This window comes from Nanorana parkeri, unplaced genomic scaffold (genome assembly GCF_000935625.1).
Source record: "Nanorana parkeri isolate BGI_ZX_2015 unplaced genomic scaffold, ASM93562v1 scaffold2, whole genome shotgun sequence".
NCBI lineage: Eukaryota > Metazoa > Chordata > Amphibia > Anura > Dicroglossidae > Nanorana > Nanorana parkeri.
In genome coordinates, this window is record NW_017306270.1 from 4,094,804 (window position 1) to 4,113,694 (window position 18,891).

At 41.5% G+C, this 18,891-nt stretch overlaps 1 protein-coding gene across 1 annotated transcript in view; it reads right to left on the reverse strand.

Moving 5' to 3' along the window:
* The window catches only part of ADAM12 (ADAM metallopeptidase domain 12), a 392,267-nt gene extending 373,974 nt beyond the window's left edge, over nucleotides 1–18,293 (reverse strand). The window contains exon 1 of the mRNA XM_018558790.1: nucleotides 18,139–18,293. Within this exon, the coding sequence (XP_018414292.1) occupies nucleotides 18,139–18,241 (103 nt within the window). The 5' untranslated portion in view covers nucleotides 18,242–18,293. The remainder of the gene's footprint in view (nucleotides 1–18,138) is intronic.
* Nucleotides 18,294–18,891: the final 598 nt, after the last annotated feature.

The window sequence follows — 18,891 nt, forward strand, 5'->3', positions numbered from 1 at the left end:
GAGATACTGCCATAGTTTTTGGTCTGTTCTACAGTGTAAAATTGAAAGAATTAAAAACCTTTTCCTGCATTGCATGCAGCTGTCTTTAAAGTGTTTGCATATAGGGACTCCTGCTGTAGAAAAAGAGCCCTTATTAAGCATGGCCAGTGATTTTAATGAACATGCTTGATGGCTGTAGCAACTCTCCAGCACCTACATGCCATTTCTACAACTAATGGAAGCATCTAAAGATATGTATGTAGGGTATGTGTCCTACATAAGCTAATGTGTAAAACGTTGGCTTCCAATGAACATTCTTTCTGCATGTTTTTTTCATGCTGGTAAATAACTCATAGTCAACTAATAGTCAACTAAAAAATGTTTTTGCTTTACCAAACTGTATAAACCAAAAGTACTGATAATGTGCGGGCCAGTCTTCACTGGCCTTTACACTGGTACTCTTGGGCCTGGGAGGAATCTGAATCCTAGTCTAAGGTTGTAAATGGGGCCTCTACTTCTCTCAAATTTCTCTTTAAGCTTTACCACCATTATTCAGTAGTCCAGTGCCAGAGCCATTGCACCACAAAGAGGTCCTGGGACCTGGCACTTGAATAAAAATCAAAATCTGAGTATAAATTTTGACTGAGTTGCAAGCACAGGAATTTGCAAGTGTAGTAATCCATTAATTATCAGTAATATTAAATAATACACTAACGTGAACATGACAAATTTATTAAAATGTTTGTGTTCAACTATGTTCTCAATTAACCACTTCAAGACCAGGTGTTTAGACCCCCTTCCTGGCCAGGCCATTTTTCAGTATTCAGCACTGCGGTACTTTGACTGACGTTTATTCCGTCATGCAGCGCTGTACTGAAATGAATAGCAGTGAAACAGGAACCCTACAGATCTTTTTGAACAAAAAACAGATAATCTGTGGTATGGGAGGAAAACAGTGCTAAGAAATGCACACAAAAATATATGCTCACGGAGTAGGCTCAATGAAAACAAAAACCAGGGACAACACTAGGCCACTGTGAAAAATAAAGTCACAGAGACTGGGAAGCAGAGTGCTTTATATGATGGCTTAGTCTGTCCAAATCGGTGGGCACAAGCCCAAAACCTATATATAATTTTTTTATTATCGGTATTTATATAGCGCCAACAATTTACGCAGCGCTTTACATAGTTCACATCAGTCTCTGCCCTCAAGGAGCCTACAATCTAAAATCCCTATCTCGCATGCATACATACAGAGCTGATTTAGACAGGAGCCAATTAGCCTACCACCATGCCTTTTGGAGTGTGGGAGGAAACCGGAGAACCTGGAGGAAACCCATGCAAGCACAGGGAGAACATGCAAACTCCTTGCAGATAGTGTCCTGGTCCGTAGGTCTGTATCTATGCCTCTTATGAATAGAAATTGCTTGCTGATGGGAAAAAAGTTGGGAATTTCAGGAAATGTTTGCCTGTATTTTGGGGCTTTTCAGACACATGCTGCAGACCACGTCTTGTCGCCAACTTTGCAGAACTGCTGCTATTTTCATATTTTGTTTTCCTTGCAACAGGTTCACTTTAATCCAAATCTTCTCTTGTGTCCACATATATATGCATAGAGTGTGTATGTGTTTGCAGAATTACCATATATCAATACAGTTATTGAGTGGCAAACAGAACTTTGATACGCATTTATCCTTGGATTTGAGAAAGTGTGCTATCAGCCAGTGTTGCTGGCGTCATGGCTTGTTAGTATTGACAGTTTTGTCTTCATTCATGTAAATGAATGATAATTGGGTTCTTTTGAAAATGTGAAGGGAAGTATGATGAAACAGTTCCTCAATATCTAAATCTAACCGCCTTTGACTGTAACAAGATTCTACATGGTCAGTGTTTTGTGACCAAAGTGTAAGTTGCAGTTTTAAATTATCTTTCTATCTCAGAAATACAAGTCACTGCAGCAGGATATTGCTAGTCCTTAATTTTTTTCAATGGAAGCAGGCGTGTATAGATTTTCCTAAAAGTTATTTTTGTTTAGTTTACATTTAATAGGATTTGTAGGTGGGCATGTCAGACAGTGTAATCAACTTCCATGCGGAATCTGAAGAAACTAATACGCAGTGTCTTTTGCGTGGAGAGTGTTTTTAGGAGAAAGTTTGACTGATATCACTTGCTAGAAATGCACTAAAAGAGAAGCAGTAAAGCACAATTGCTGTGCTATAAAATCTAGAGCACATGATGCATATGTAATTAAGCAATAAGTTTTCCTCTTTCTATACACATAATTATAGGCAATATGCAATAGAAGATTTAGACTCTTTTTATCTGCTTCTAGAAGGAGTTGCTCAGTAATTTTACATTCCTCTGTTCATTAAATTCCATGTATCACTGAAGGCTGTGCAAAGTCTGAATCTAGCTCTGAAATAAGCAGTGCTGACAAGGACTATGTGTTCTATCACTATCTAAGGCTGTCCCTACCATTTGACAGATTCTCTTACATCATAGGTCCATCACCACATAGCTGTTTTCAGATAAGACTATGGGCCTCACATAACTGATAGCTTTCTGGAAATAATAAAAAAGGCACATTCACAGTTACATTAAAATGTTGTACTTCTCCTGTCTAATATTATTATTATTACATAGTATTTATAAAGCGCCAACAGTTTGCATAGCGCTTTACAATATAAGGAAGACATTACAGTTACAATACAATTCAAGACAAGATGGTAAGGAGGGCCCTGTCCCTGAGGGCTTACAATCTAAAAGAGGAGGGGGAAATGATACATGAGGTAGCTGTGGGAATGAATTATGTGAGAATGTGAAGGTTGAGTGGTTAGGTTGAGGTGTGATAGGCTTCCCTGAAGAGATGAGTCTTTAGGGAATGCCTAAAGGCAGTCAAGGTGGGAGATAGACGGACAGGTTGGGGTAAGGAGTTCCAGAGGATGGGAGAGACTCTAGAGAAGTCCTGGGAGGAGTGGACAAGGGAGCTAATATAACCATATTAGCAGCTCGGAGTCATATAATAATCATGTGTGCAGTTCTGCTGAATCCTAGAAGCGGCAATAGCTAGCACCTGTACAGACTGTGATCCCAAAGGCAAGGATATGAGATGTAGGAATCCCAAAGGGATGAATAGGAGCAGTAGGAATGCTAAAAGAAATGATATGAGATGTAGGAATTACAAAGAGAAGAGTCCAAAGGGGAGTGTAGCAGGCATGGGAATGCCAAAGGGAATGGTATGAGGCATATAAATCCCAAAGGAGAGAGTAGGAGAAGTAGGAATCCAAATAGAAGGGTAGGAGGAGTGGGAATCAAGGGATGGGTAGGAGTAGTGGGAATATCAAAAGTAAGGGTAGGAGGGGTCGAAATACCAAAAGAAATGTTAGCAGGTGTGGGAATACCAAAGGGAATGGGAAGAGGAGGAGAAATGCAAAAAGGAGGAGTAGAAGGAGTTAGAATGCCAAAAAGAAGGATAGGGGGAGTGGGAATGCCAAAGATAAGGGTAGGAGGAGTGCGGATGCCAAAGGGTAGTCGTAGAAGTAATCCTAAAAGAAGGGATAGGAGGAATGGAAATGTCAAAAGGGAAGGGTAGGAGGAGTGGCAATGTCAAAAGAGAAGGGTAGGAGGAGTGGGAATCCCAAAGAGAAGGGTGGGAGAAGGAGGAGTAATCCCAAAGGGAGGGGTAGAAAGAGTGGGAATGGCAAAGGGAAAAGTAGAACAAGCAGTAACTCCAAAAGGAAGAGTAGGAGGAGTGGGAATGCCAAAGGGAAATGTAGGAGGAGAAGTAACCCCAAAGGGAAGGGTATGAGGAGTGGAAATGTGAAATGTAAGGATAGGAGAAAAAGATTTCCTACCTTTTTAATTCCTGTGTGATGAATAGCATACAGTAAGGACTTTCCAATGTGTCTGCTTATTTCTTTTCACTACTAGAGATACGTGGCTGAGTACAACTATCAGTTTTTGAGAAATCTGCAGACACGTTTGCAAACTTGCTTGATTTGTCCAGACATATCAAAGAGACTATGTTGTGGTGAAACTGCACCTACGTTTTAATAAGCTAAGGGCTGTAAATCTCTCCACAGCTCATCTTCATATGTAAAAAATAGGACTTCAAAGTAAATCAGTAGTGTTAGTTTCCTTGCTGTCATGCTCATCCAGTGGCTTTGACACATTCTGAGTCACAGACCTGGAACATACATTGCTGATTAGACTTCAGTCTTTCTAAATGGCATGCTTGTGTCTGCCACGAACTTGGATTATGAAGCCGGTCACAGCCAGGCAACTAGTATTTTCAGATCAGTAACCACAGCCAACATATTTCCCATAGTTCAATCTCTCTTGGAGAACCTCATTAAAGAGTCCATATCGCCTTAAATGTTTCTCTGGTCTCCTTATCTTGCAGCTGGATTTTTACAGAAGAAGGGACACTTTCTCATCCTAACAGCTGCTGTTTCTCCGGCTTCCGCACTGGTATGGGGAAGCAGGGGCTGTTGGTAATGAATGCACCTGTTCCTCGGACCTCGCTGGTAAATTACAGACTAGCATTCCACAAGATATAAAATAATTGTCTCGGCTCTGTTTAATTACTGGAAAATATTAGAATGCACTAAACAGTGATATTTATGCACTGAGCCATACAATTAATGATTCAATTCTCTACCATCCAGGCAATTTTCTATTCCATCCAGGCCTTGTGGAATGAATATGTAAAAGGAAACTCTTTTTAGGTATAAACGTTTCTCTCTTTCCAGCACGAAACTGTGGAATTTACTGTCTGAGCATCATTTGTGCCAGCTCAGTATCCAGAATTTAATACCTCCATCCAACATGTTTAACAGGCCATGAAATATTCACTTGTTTCTCTGTTAAGTGGTGGCTGGGCTCACTATACAGAATAAGAGGGTGCATTAGCATAGTATACAAACTGTTCATTTACAACAGTCAACAGCTGGGAAAGAGTGGCATAAAATTGTGTAAATGTGCCTCAATGTGTACATTTCTTTTTTTTTTTTTTTAATATAACTAGCTGTATGGGATGGAGAGTTTCATTATTTCAAGTTTTCTGATGGAATCATAGTTGGAATCTATTTTGTTGCCCTTCTGGTTTAAATTTTTATTTGGCCCCAAAAAGGTGAACAGTCAAAAACAATCTGCATTTTACGTAATCTGGAACTGTGCCCCCCAAATGCTGAGATGCCAGAGACCTGTGAGCAGCACTAGCATACTCGCAATACTAGCATTATCAACATCTTTTGCACATGTTCTACAGCAAGGATTGCCAAACTTCGGCCCTTCATATGTTGTGGGACACCAACAGCTAAAGGCATAGCCTCCAGAGGCAAATACATGATGGGATCTGTACCACAGCTGGGGGGGATGTAGCTTCAATATCTCTGTTCTACAGTAAATGGTAAGGATGGCAGCTACTGTATAAGCTTAGGCTGCTGTAGAACCATTACAACCATTCCCGCAAGGTTTTCCGCGCGGAAGACTGTGCGGGACAAAAACACGAATTATTTTTCATCCGGGCAGATACAGCTCGTTTGCGACTATCCGCCGTTTGCTCGTTTGCAGAATCCACCAGATTATCATTCTTGCACTATTTCGGGAGCCTGCGGTTTAGTGTCTCGAGGTCACCGCAATGGCGTGAACGATGCACATTGAAGTGCATTGTTTTTTGTGTTTGGAGCGGCTCTGCACGCATTCGGCTGTACGGTGAGCCTCTCAGGTGTGAATGGAGCCTAAGTGAAAGAACATGGCCATTGGCAGCAACCACTTTTTATGGGCCCGGGCTGAAAATATTGGCAGGTCTTGTCGGAGAGTATTTGTAGGCTGATCTACCATAAGAATAACAAAAACTGCAGTGTATCCACTTCAGTCTAGTTCAATAGTTTGTAGTACTGTTACTATAGGAATGTGTTTAGTTTTCTGAGCTTGAACCTTTATCAGACTAAAAAATATGGGTTGGGATGCTATATATGTCAGTTGTACTCCTTATCCATAGCCAAAAGTCAAGCTCAATGTTTGGCCTTTAATTGTTCACAACTCGATCAAACAAAAATAAAAGGCAACACATTTTGGGGCGCAACAACACTTTATCAGAGCTTAGAATGGGATATGGATTTTAATGGGCTCAAAAAGTACTATAACAAAATGCATCTCTTAGGCCTCATTCACACGAGAAAAGGCCGGCATGCCGCCCTACGCTCACCCGCCCTGCACGTCCGTGCAGGTGTCCGTACTCGTGCGCTGACAGGATGTATTCTGTCTGCGCCTGAGCCGGGACACCCGCACCCGTATGGACCTGCACTTGGGGTGAGCGTAGGGAGGCGTATGGCCGCATACTCCCATAGAGAAGGACAGGCTGCATACTAATCACACGCAGCACCTGTCCTTCCGGGAGCTGCCCGATACGGCCATGCACGCAGCACGGAGTTGTACGTGCTGGCCTTTTCTCATGTGAATAAGGCCTAAAATTTGATGAAAAGACTTCCTTTAGGGCTGGCATTGTAATTGTCAGCAGCAACCAACAAGGTAGGCCTGTTTTGTTTGGGAGCTGCCTTGCCAGTGAACTTATTTGCAAACTATCCTGTATCTGGACGATTTGAGTGAGCACAGACACCTCAGGGCCTCTTAAATGTGTTCCTTTGGATTCTACAATGCTAACTAACTAAATCAAGACACAATGCATCGGGGTGAATTTACATAAACTGGAGCAGACAGAATCTGGATCAGCTGTGCATAGTAACCAATCAACTTCTTTCTTCAGCCCGTTCAGTTATGCTTTGAAAATGTAAGCTTGAAGCATAGTAAATTCTCCTCAATTCATTCTGTAGTCAGTAAGAAAGTTTAAATGCAAAAAACATATTTTTTCCACTTCTATACCAAGATGGTCTAGCCTGTTGTATTATACAGGCCTTAAAAAAAAAAAAAAGCACTATTTACAATGGTACCGACCCCTGAAGGGGCATACAGTGTGATAAATTAACCACAGTTAAGCAGTATAACACACAGACAAAATGAAGCAATTTGAGCACAAGACAATTAAAGGAAACCTATACTGGGATAAATATGTAGGCTGCCATTGCTAATCACCATTTTTAAAGTGGTATTAAAGTTTTTTTGTTTTGTTTTTTTGTTTCCACCTAGGGTGCCAACCTTCGACTAAATCTGCTTTCTTTTTCTTTAAAAAATGTATTTCCTCATTTTCTAATGGGTCCCTGCAGTGCTCATCCCCCGCCCCCTGCAGGGTGCCAACATCAGCTAAGCAGCTGCTGTGGAGACACACACAGCGCTCTGGAAGGCCACGCCTCTCCTCAATTTGATTGATGGCAGAAAAAGCCTATGGCTCCTTTGCCATCAGTATCCTCCCTCCCGCAACCAGGAAGAATGGGGAATGGAGGATCACTTTGGGAACAGTGGCAGTGACAAGGAGCTGACATTTAAGTGTGGGAGGGGGAAGGGGGAGAGACAAAGCAGAGAGTGTAGAGAAATGTCCAGACCTTAAAGTGACATTAAACCCTCAGATATTTTAACAAAAACAATACTGTAATGTGTGCCTTACTGTAATCCATGGTTGTTTCCCTTCTCTTTGCTGCTCTTCCTTTTAAATCTGTATTTGTTCTCATGCTCTGCAGAACTTCTGTTTTGCAGCAGACTGCCTTGTCTCAGGAATGGATACACGGGGTCTGTGTATCCGTTTGTATAGGCTTGTAACCTGAGCCAGCACTACAGGAAGAGGCCCTGAGCTGAAAAGGGAAGTTCTCACCCAGCATGAGAAAACATGAGGATTTAAAAGGAAGAGCAGCAAAGAGAAGGGAAACTACCATGGATTACAGTAAGGCACACATTACAGTATTGTTTTATGTTAAAAAATCTGAGGGTTTAATGTCACTTTAATGCTGCTTTAAATGTTAGATGCCTGGCTGTTTTGTGGCATTGATACTGGCTGAATCACTGGACTACAAAGTCTGAGTAAAACCAGACACTAGAAATTGAGGCATTCTGTGGATCAGCATGAAAGCCAGGCAACTAGCATTTCAGAAATTTGACTTCAGCAATGGCAGCTTTAATATTTTGTCAGTACTGTACATGTGCATTGTACTTGATGATCTTGACGGCCCATGAACATTCTGGGATGGGAGTGACGAAAACTGCAGCATCAGCTGCCGAAGGCTGGGAATAGGGTAGGTATTACTCTACTGTGTCCCACTAAATTTATATTACATTACATTTATATTATATAAAGGTATTGTATCCCAACACACGCTCGCTGAAGTTCAGCTTTAAACTGCCAATATATTTTCAGTTGTGAAAGGAAGTGGAATTCCGAAGGAAACCCACAAAGCCATTGAAGTGCCGTGTTAGATAAAGCCCTGGGATCCAGTAATACAAGGTGAGTGCTAAACTCTAAGATACTGTTCTGTGATATAAATTTTATCTGTGAATGCATTTGTTCACAATCAGTTTTAGGGCACTGAGCAGCTCAAGGCCCTTTCTCTCCTTGACACACATTTTTTTATTTTCTCTGTGATGGTAAGATCTCTTTCCCAGCCATCGGAAGAGTAGGACGCCATATGTTCCTATAAGCTGAAGTGTGACTTTTGGGAATTCTGTACCAAGCAGACAGAAAGCAGAAAGGAAATGAGTGCTTGAGAACATAACAAACACACTAAGCGGAGCTGATGGAAGTTGCATAACTAATGAGAAATTAAGCAGAGAAAATGATTTGTAGCCTTTGGATCTAGTATCAGGTAAATGCATTAGGCATGGTGTTAGTTTTAACACGGTACGCGCAAGTTGCCGCTAATGACACATATTAACAAACTGTGATTAAACGCTAAGTCGCTAGAAATACCAGGGCTAATTGGAACTGTGATTTAATAGTCTGATGCTATTTATGTTCAAATACCTTGCCGGTATTCCTACAAGTGTTACCTACAGCAGATGGAAGCCTACACACGTGTGTTTTCCTATACATCCATGCAGTCTGAGTGGCACCACATTTTGATAATTGATTAAAAAAATAGCAATCATCGGCAGCATATGACTTACAATAAACATTTTCAAAGAGACATAAATATATTACCTAGTTGCTCGGCTCTTGTGCAGACGTTCTAACTTCAGTTACTGACCTGTAACATGTATTCATATTGTAAAAGTTTTGGCCTTGTTTTGGCCTAATGATACAAAGTATTGAAGCAAGCGTGTTGGCATAAGAGGCGGGCAACTAACATTTGCAGAGTCAGCAATGGAAGCTTCCATGTTTTCCTCTAGTATGGTAAAGGTTTATTAAACCCTCGCGTATTTTTGCATATATCTACTGCTACTAAGCAGTAGATATATGGAAAAACTTTTTTTTTTTAAACAAAAACCTTTTCAAACAGGTTTAAACTTACCTGCATCTTCGCCACGTGTTCCCGTCCGAATATCTTTAGAGTCTCGGGTAGCCGCGAAGGATCTTGGGGCGGCAGCATGCGCAGTTCAGATGTTCAACCGGGAGACGAGGAGAGACACGAGGACACAAGGTAAGTCTATGGAGCAGCGTGCATCCGCACAGACTCCGTGGAACATCAGAGGAGAAGAGGAGGACAGAGGAGTCAGCGCTGGATCGGAGACCCACACCAGCGCTGGAGGGACATCTGAAAACTACACTAAAGAAGATCAGATTAAGAAGCATGATTTAAGGCAAGTCACACTAACATTGGGGGGAGGGCAAAAAAAAATATTTAATGTCACTTTAAGATAGTAGGGATCAGATGAATAAAGGATTTCACTGCAGATACATTCTAAATGTGTATTTAATGCCTAGTTTGGAACAGGGTTGTGAGGATTTAGTGCTCCTCTCAAGGTTTTTTAGCTCTCTGTGTCTAAGTTAGTGAAGTTTCTCTTCTAGTTGTCTCTGTACATGACTACAGCAAACCTCCCAATTTGCTGAGATGACAAAGAGGAACACCTTCCCGCACAATGTATGTAATGGACACCCTGTTGCCATGCCATGAGTTATGTGGACCTGTAACAATTGATATGCCCAATTCTGGTTAAACCCAGAATTGTTTTTTTTTTTAACCATTACTTTTCCTATGTACTCGCTTTTCGAAAAAGCAAACAAGATCATTAAGATATAAGATAAGGGCTTTAGAATAACACTTTTGATAGTTAAATAGTATATTTTCATAGGTAGCTGTGCATCAGATCAAAAAGAGGGACAACCAAGGATGAAAGAGGGACAGACAGATTTGGTTCCAAATGAGGGTCATGTATGCTACAGGGCATACTGGACATATGAACCAACACAGTGTGCGGTAGGGGGAACCAGGTATTCGACCCATCTTGCATACCTGCAACAACCAACAAAGAAGTAGAGTTTCACTAAAAGGGCGGTCGGAAAGGTATGTAAAGTGACTCTTGTCTTTGCAGATATGTAATTCTACGGCTGTGACCCTTTAAGTGCATGTATTTTGAACACTTACAGTCACTGCAGGCTCCTAGGACATGTACCCCGTCTAGGACAGCTTTATGAGGTGGCCATTAGCCTGGCAGGATTACTATTACGCCACAAGTTAACAGCATTCAGGTTTCTGAGATAGATCTGTGCTTACTGAATACAGTTTATGGGCTGTGCTCTCAGTCTCGGCAGCAGCATTGCAGTTTTACAATAATAATAAATCTATCTCCTTGTGGCCAGCTGTTAGGAAAGCAAGCCTGCCTCATAGAGTAAGCTGTAATGCTGTGACCTTCACCTCAATTACTATATTGAAGTCTGACCATCTCAAGCCTGTGCTCAACTGGAACAATGCCATCTGTGATTACAGCCTGACAGATTTCATTGGAATGTGACAATCATTTATTACGCCACTGTGTGCAGTACAATACACAGTCCAGGGTGCATCTCTATACTGTACTGGGTGGTGGCTCATATCGTTGTGTAATGATCGGGGCCAGAATCCAGATGTTCCTTATCAGAAGAAGAATGCTGACTTCCAGTAATATAATTAGCCAATTGCAGTGTCATTGCTCTGTACATGTCATGCCCCAGTCTTAAGGTAACCATTCACATATGCTGACCATTTATTGTATAACTGCCATTTTGCTAGTAGCTGGTGTTTGTATGTGTGTGAATGTGTATGTGATATGGCAAGTCTCTGATGATTATCCATTTTTTCCCGTCAGCTGAGGATATATAGTCGGCATACAGATAAATGGTCTCATTACATGTTCATAGGATAAAAATGGAAGCAAATAGAATTGTAAGAGAAAGAGGAGTCCTACAATGCTCGCAAATCAGTTTGCATGTTCTGGATTTTGGGCAGCACAGACTGTCTGTCCTTATTGGTACAGTCATTGCCATATGCAATCCAGCTTCCTGAGGGTATGTGCAGAATAGACAATACAAATACTAAGAGGAAGCTAATGGTCCTGGGAAAACAATATTGGATAAAGTAATTCACTTTGGCCAATAGCAATTGCTCCCATTTGTTCTCTGATCCTGACCTAATGATCTGAACTGGGCAATGATCATTCCATGTGCATGAGTACCTTAAACAGATGTAAATACTGTATATTACAGCACATGGCCAGTGCACAAATATAGTCTTTATGACAGGCGCTGCACAATTCAAACTGCTAGCATTGTCATCATAGAGTTCTGTATTGGCCTTGCCCTTTGTGAGACAGTTAGATTATCTGCACTGATTGATGTCAGCTGCACTTTCACTTGGCTCTACATCTAGGTCAAACAATTAGACACAGTGGCTGTGTCAAACATCTCTTGAAGCTGACAGTGCAGGCAGGCACTTGTACTTCCTGAACAGACTGTCAGCTTCAAACTGCCTAGCCATAGGCCAACTAGTTGATGAGGAAATTAAAGTGCAAATATGGCTTGCAAAGTAGCATAATGGTGTACTTTAGTCTGAAAAAAATGGATATTTTAAGTAAGGAAGGTGCTGCCCTATGTTGTTAATATTTCAGGATCCTTTGGATAGGTGATAAATCCCACTGTGCAAATGAAAGTGAACCTGTGTGTCCAGGGAGAGTGATTGACTCCGAACCGCATGTAATCGTGTTCACACAGGGCTTGGGAACAAAGTGCCTGGGAGCTAAGTGGCGATTAGACACAGTGTGCCCGCGTTCAAATGTAGTGGCTGTCACCTGATCATTAACTTGAACGGGTGACCGCTGCCACTTGTAAACTGCAGATTAGGGATCTTGCTGCAGGAAATCACAAATATCTGATGCAGGAATCCCTAATCACACCTAAGATATAGGTGTAAACCAAAAGAAAAGGAAAGATGGGGCTTTAAAAAGATTTTTTTAGGTACAGGTGTGAATGAGGCCCAAGGCTGTGAGCAAGGAGCATCATGCAGTAAAGCCTAGATCTCCTTTTGAAGGATTTCTGGTAAATACCGGATGCCCCTTAGGCCAAGGCACAGGGTAAATCACACTACCATTTACCAGTGACACAAGAGGTTCATGCTAACCTGTGACAACATGCGGTGTCTTTTCTCGCTAAGCCTCATCTTCATTTGCCAGACCTTCATCTCCCATTTTCCAGTGGCCTTCTTGGTAGTCTTTAAAAGATTAACTCAGTAGGTGCCTAACCTGTTCTTTTTTCTCCACATCATGGTCAGGAGAACAGCCCCGAATGCAGCATCCTTTAAAATGATCAATGATTTCCACCATGCTTCTCTCCTCTCAGGTTTCCTTTTAAAGTCAAAATAAAAAGACAGTTTGACTGGACAGGGATTGTATTAGCTAGCCACACAAGGCTACACTTTAAATTTATGTGCCATTGCTTGTGACCAGGCCATGTTCATGAGGGGATGATAAGATTCTTATTACTACTTCTACTATATTTTCACTACTGGGGAGGATCCTTATTTCTGAAAAATGAAAAAGAAATGAAGATACATTTCGCTGTCCTGTGAAACTGTCAGCAATACACAGAGCTTATGGTGATATCACTGGGATATCATGTAATACTATTATACCTTATGCATATTATTATGGATATTATGTAGCAATAAACATTCATTTGTGTTGTAATTTAGTTAGTTCCCATAAACATATCCTTTTTCCCCCCCATACCATTAATTGTAAAGATAATGTGTTTGGTTATCCGTACTCTGATTTAATTTTCGAGTTACATTCTTTTTCCACCCCCTCAGATTCGTTGCTGAATATATTGCTGCATTATTAATAGAAGATAATAAGTGGTGAAAGGCCTTTCAATGGAGTGAAATTAGTTCCTTATAAATAACGTATTACTTGCTAGAATTAAGACCATCTGAAAAATAGCAGGGAAATTCTGCAAGTCCGGGACTTTTTATGAAATAATATCCTCTGTAAAGCAGAATCATCATTCTCGGGTTTTGGGGGTCTAAAAAGATGGCATATGTTACAACCCAATCTCGATTACTCAAAGGGACTGTACAGAGAGTTATGGGGTAAGATGTGCAATAACCTATAGCAATCAATTAGTCTCTTAGCTTTGTCCTATGCACATTATGACTGCCCTTTGCTTATTGAACAACCCATATTGGCCTTACTTATGCAGATTACAGAGTTATGGATGGTCTGTGTCCCAGAGAAACCAGTCAGATTCTAGGGGAAATGTTTTCAGCACAGCCTTGAAAATAAATAATAACCTGTTTGGATACTACTGGACAACCTAGATTTTGATCAATAGGGTACATCCAGCACAGCCTGGAATTTAAATGATAATCTGTTTGGATGCTACTGGACAACACAGATTGTTTTGATCAATAGCGTACATTCAGTTTTAATCAAGTCTTTAAGCTAAGCTCACCTTACCTTGTAAAGTGACACCAAGTCCTTTGAGAAGATGCCTATAGATCCCTTCAACCATTCTGAATTCTCAAGGTTCCCCAAAACCCTGGGCTCTCTAGTAGGCAAAAAAAAACAACCAGACTGGCATTAGTTGAGCTCTGGTCCACAACTCATGCCAGTGTGCTTTACCATTGGTACGAAGTGCATTGGTTGGCAAAAATGGAATGTGTTCAGAATTCTCAAAGATCCCCAAAACCCTGTGCTCTCTAATATGCAAAAAAAAACAACCAGACTGGCATTAGTTGAGCTCTGGTCCACAACTCATGCCAGTGTGCTTTACCATTGGTACGAAGTGCATTGGTTGGCAAAAATGGAATGTGCTAGGTGAGGGAAGCGGTCCACAGAGCATAACCACTCAAACTCTAGTTGCTATTAGTGCTTGCTCTGTAGTAGTGTTGTACCTATACTGCAAGGAAAACTTGTTTTGCAACCAACTGGCACTTAATTGTGTCAATGCTACAGCTCCGCAGCTGTCACTGGTGCTCCCCATAGAATCATAACAGCCTGGCCACCATGTGACTTGCAGTGACTCTTGCAGAATTGCTGAAGAATCTTGCTCTCCGACAAGGAAGCAATAGTGAAGCCTTACTGGTCTGTCCAGCGAGAGAGATGACATAGAAGCAGGTGAGTGATTTCTTTGCTCTCCTAGCTGTCCTGACACTGGTGAAATGATCCCAGGAATGATCCCCAATGTGACATGGGGCCATACTCTCCAATTGTTATAGAGAATACAATTAGGTATTGACCATGTTGCTAAAACTGTAACTAAAATCACTGAAAATTGTCTGTTATATATTTGTATATATTAATCATAATAATAATAATAATAATAATAATGATGGCAATAATAATAATGATAGCAATACTATTTTGCTTTGTATTTGGGTTTTTGGTGTCCTTTGCTTACATACAGCAGTACTCTGTTAAAAGGTGTCCTCTTTTCCCATCCGTGTGAACGTTGGGAGATAGGTAAGCATGTCCATAAGAAAAGGTATGGGTACCTTTTTTTCTTTTCCCAATCATAACGTATAGGCCAGTAATTATCTGCACTTAGTACATCTCTCGCTTCACTTAGCAACCATCTCATCTGACTTGTTAGATTAATGGAGTGTGCTAGGTTTAAATTAAGGGCAGCGTGGTAAACCGAGCATTAACTTTGTATTCATAAATTTATCATGAGAGAATAATGGTGTGTGTGGGTGTTAATAATAAATCCTGCCCTGTGCTGGCATAATTATATCAACTCGCCATTGCATTATCTAATTATTTCATAGCCTTTTAAATAGTTACCTTTTTGTTTTACGTTCCATGCAGCTTGTGTCTAGCTTGTACTTAAAACAGATTTCTACTTTATTGGCCCTGGCAACTCATTTTCAGCATGCCATTAAAGGGTTAGTCCAGATAGAACAGCTATTTTGGTTTTGGGTGTGCTCTGGTGGGCTGAATCACTCATTAACTTCTTATATAGCTCAGGGGCTTCAGCACTGAGATCTCCCGTCAGAGTTGTTAGCTCCCAGTCACAGCGTCTTTTCTTCCCATCATAAAAAGTAAGTCTGACAGGGCGTGAGACCCCCTCATAAAGTTTTGGGAACCATGAGATTGCATTAGTTATCACATCTTTGCAAACTTCAATATATTAAAGAGTATCTAAACCAAAACACAAAAATATAACGCATTGCGGTTTACCAGTCCTTAGATGTTGTGACTGCATTTGTTTTCTTTTTTTAAGGCCTTTTTCCTCTATTTGTACCTGCTGATTCTGACAATAACACACTTCCTGTCCTAGCATGACAACACTCATTCATCGAACAGTATTAGGCATGGTTCACACCTAGGAGTTTTCGAGCAGTTGTAAAAGCGCTTTTAAATGCCCAATACAAGAAATCCGATGATTTTCAATGGCCCTGGTTCACACATGAGCAGGAAAAAGCCAAACGCACAAAAAGGTAAATGAGCTTCTTTGGGCAGTTAGAAGAGCATTTTTGCCCGAAAGACTTCAATTGAAATGCCCTAAAACACGTGGCAGAAGCATGTTGCACATTTTCGTAAGCATGTTTGCCCGCTTAAATGCGCGTTCTTCCATTGCCCACACTTTCAGAAGCTGCCAGTCAAAGCGCGTGTCCATGTACGCACGTAAAAACACACGTAAACATTCAAATAACTGCATGCTGTTCACGCGCGTACAAACGCACAAAAACCGTGCCGACTAGGTGTGAACAGTGGCGTCACAAGTGGGGGGATGCGGGGGGTGCAGCCCGCACCCGGGTGACACCACTGACTGTCATTTTGGGTGTCGCCCCCTCTGAAAAGTCGGGCACTCGGCAAAGGACCGAGAGTCTGACAGTTGCTCAAGAGAAGAGGGGACCCGGCGGCATAACTTATCCCTCCGGGTGACGTCCCCTCCTCTCTCTGCCGGCAGGTAACAGCGCTACAGCGCGTGATGTCATCACGCGTGTAAACGATGACGTCACTGCGGGGTGTCACCTGGTACCCGCACCGGTTGTCACCCCACCTCGAGATGCCTCTGGGTGTGAACCCAGCCTTAGGAAAATAGAAACAAGATAGGACCATGGGACATAACATAGAGGGTCATGGTTTTGTAGTCCTCAGAGATAACCGGAACAATGTAATTGATAAGCGTCAGCACAGGCAGAGAGCACAGGAAGTGATTAGCTCACAAGATTTTGTTGCCAAGACCAAAATATATTTTTCAACCTAATAAACAGATATAACAAAATGCTGGTATAGTTAGCAGACCAAAAAGGGCCAAATACTCAATTAAATTTTAATTGCATGTGCAGTAGCTCATGTTAACCAATCACAGGTTGCTATTTTATAACTCTGAATATGCCAAATTTTTGACATTTGAGTTTCAGTTGGCTAACAGGGAATATGGTTCTGCACTGTGTTCTGGCACCAACATAATACATATATTTGCTTAAGTTTCATCTACAGGTACTAAGGTGATGAATGTTTTAGAATATTCTTTCATTTTGCCATACATGTCCACACAATACCAACTATTCTGATACAGCTCTGTGTCAATATGATGCTGTGTTGAGTGAAAATTGCTGCAGGAAATACAGTCCATGATTCGGAGTCTTGGATTGGTTGGAATGTACTGGATGGTTTACTGTTTTTCTCTGCAGATCAGACATAAGTTGCTATGAACATCAATGGTCATGAAGATGGCACTGAATACACATGTAAGAAGATATTTTGTAAAGCTTAACTATTGCTGCAAGGATGATGAAAAAAGGCGAGGGTTCATTTACGATATAATACATGTGGCAACGTGTGTTGCGCTAACACATAATGCCATGAGGATTGCAATACACTGCCTTCGGAAAGGATTACATTCAGTTGACTTGAGTGAGAGCTGCAGGACAACACATCCAAAAAAAGCAGCCCAACATGATGCACTGTAACTCATTTACAAGAACATGCCCATTGGAATACATTGGTTCCTGCCTCCACCTGTACTTGCATCGTGTGAATGAGCCCCAAGGTACAGGTAACTTTACTCTCCGGTGAAAACTTCCAGCAATCTCCTTAATCAAATGTTCAGCAGCAGTTCGCCATTCAGATGTTCTCGGGCTATTGTGGCACTACCTCTCCCAGCATTCTTTGTAAAGTGTGCAGCCAATTCTGACCGCTTTTTGTGGCGCAGGTGTGAATAACAGATTGGAGCACAACATTTTTTTTTACGCAAGTTAGAAATATGAGTTTGCTCGTTGGCAAACTTGGGCAATGAATGCATCCAGCAACAACACCTGATCATGCACAAATATATCCAGGTGCCAGAATATTGTCAATGCATGCAACACATTTGCCGTGTAACATATTGGAAAAGACAATTCATTAATACCTTCCTTGTATAGCTGTCTCCTGACAGCTAACAGTAACCTTCATTGCTATATGGGGATGTCGCTTAAAAGTCACCCACCTCATCAGCATTCAGTGGATGGTTACCTTGAAGCTCCAGTTAAGTTAAGAAACTTATATCCAGCAAGCAGAAAACAATCAGAGACTGTACTCTCCTTCTGCGGGGAATGAAATGGACTGCACCACAGAGACCGGCTAGTTTGCTGAGAGCGTTCAGATCAGCACGGCGAATTTAGTCGTGAATCCGGCAGAGAGAGATAGAGAGCGGGGAAGGAGAGACGGCAGGAGAACAATAGGGACCGTGAGCGCAATCAGCAAAACAAAGTACAAGTTTTGTTTTTTCTCCGAGAGGAACATAAAACTCGCCCAAGGCAACAACAATACAAAGTGTGTGCGCGTTTACAAGAAAAGTATTTAAGCCCTTACCTTGTGCTCTGGAAGAAATAAAAACCCAGCTAGCACACATCAGCAGTATAAGTGTCTGGACTGGGAGAGAGAACGGCTGTTTTGTCTTGAGCTGTTCTGACATCTTATCCTGACTGAGAAAAAGCTTTCATCAGCTGTCTGAGCTGTACAGCACCATAATATACAGTTACAGGGGATGCAGGATGTGAGAAATTTCCTGAATGCAGTTCAGTTAACCCCTCCTGCCTGACATGATCATCTAAGTCTTTCTCCCCAAAAACTTTTTTTTTTTTCCATTTTGGCAGGAGTGGGAGAAATGTTGACCGTTGCAATAAATGAGCACACTGTCTGTGTTGGCCAGCGGGAGGCATTAAGATCGTTAGTGAAGGAAGGCAGGCCTGTGAAGGGCACTCATGCCAACATTTACAGTTCTTATTACAATGGAACAAATTATTGTCCTCAAGACTTTACAGCCGCACTCTGCAGGATCCTAAAACCGACTGGTAAAAGAAAAAAGAACTTTGCGTGTTCTGTGAAGTCCAAAATTGTAATATCGGTGTGATGAAAACATTGGCTTTACAATGACATATATCCATTTTTTTTCTCTCATTTTTATATTTATATAGTACTGTTCTCCCAGGAGGTGCAAAGCACTTTATTGGTTGTCAGGGCAGATATATTGGGGGTACTCAGTAGAAAATCATACTGGGGCCAATTTACCTACCTGCATGTCTTTGGAGTGTTGGGGGAAACTACCCACGCAAACAAAGGGAG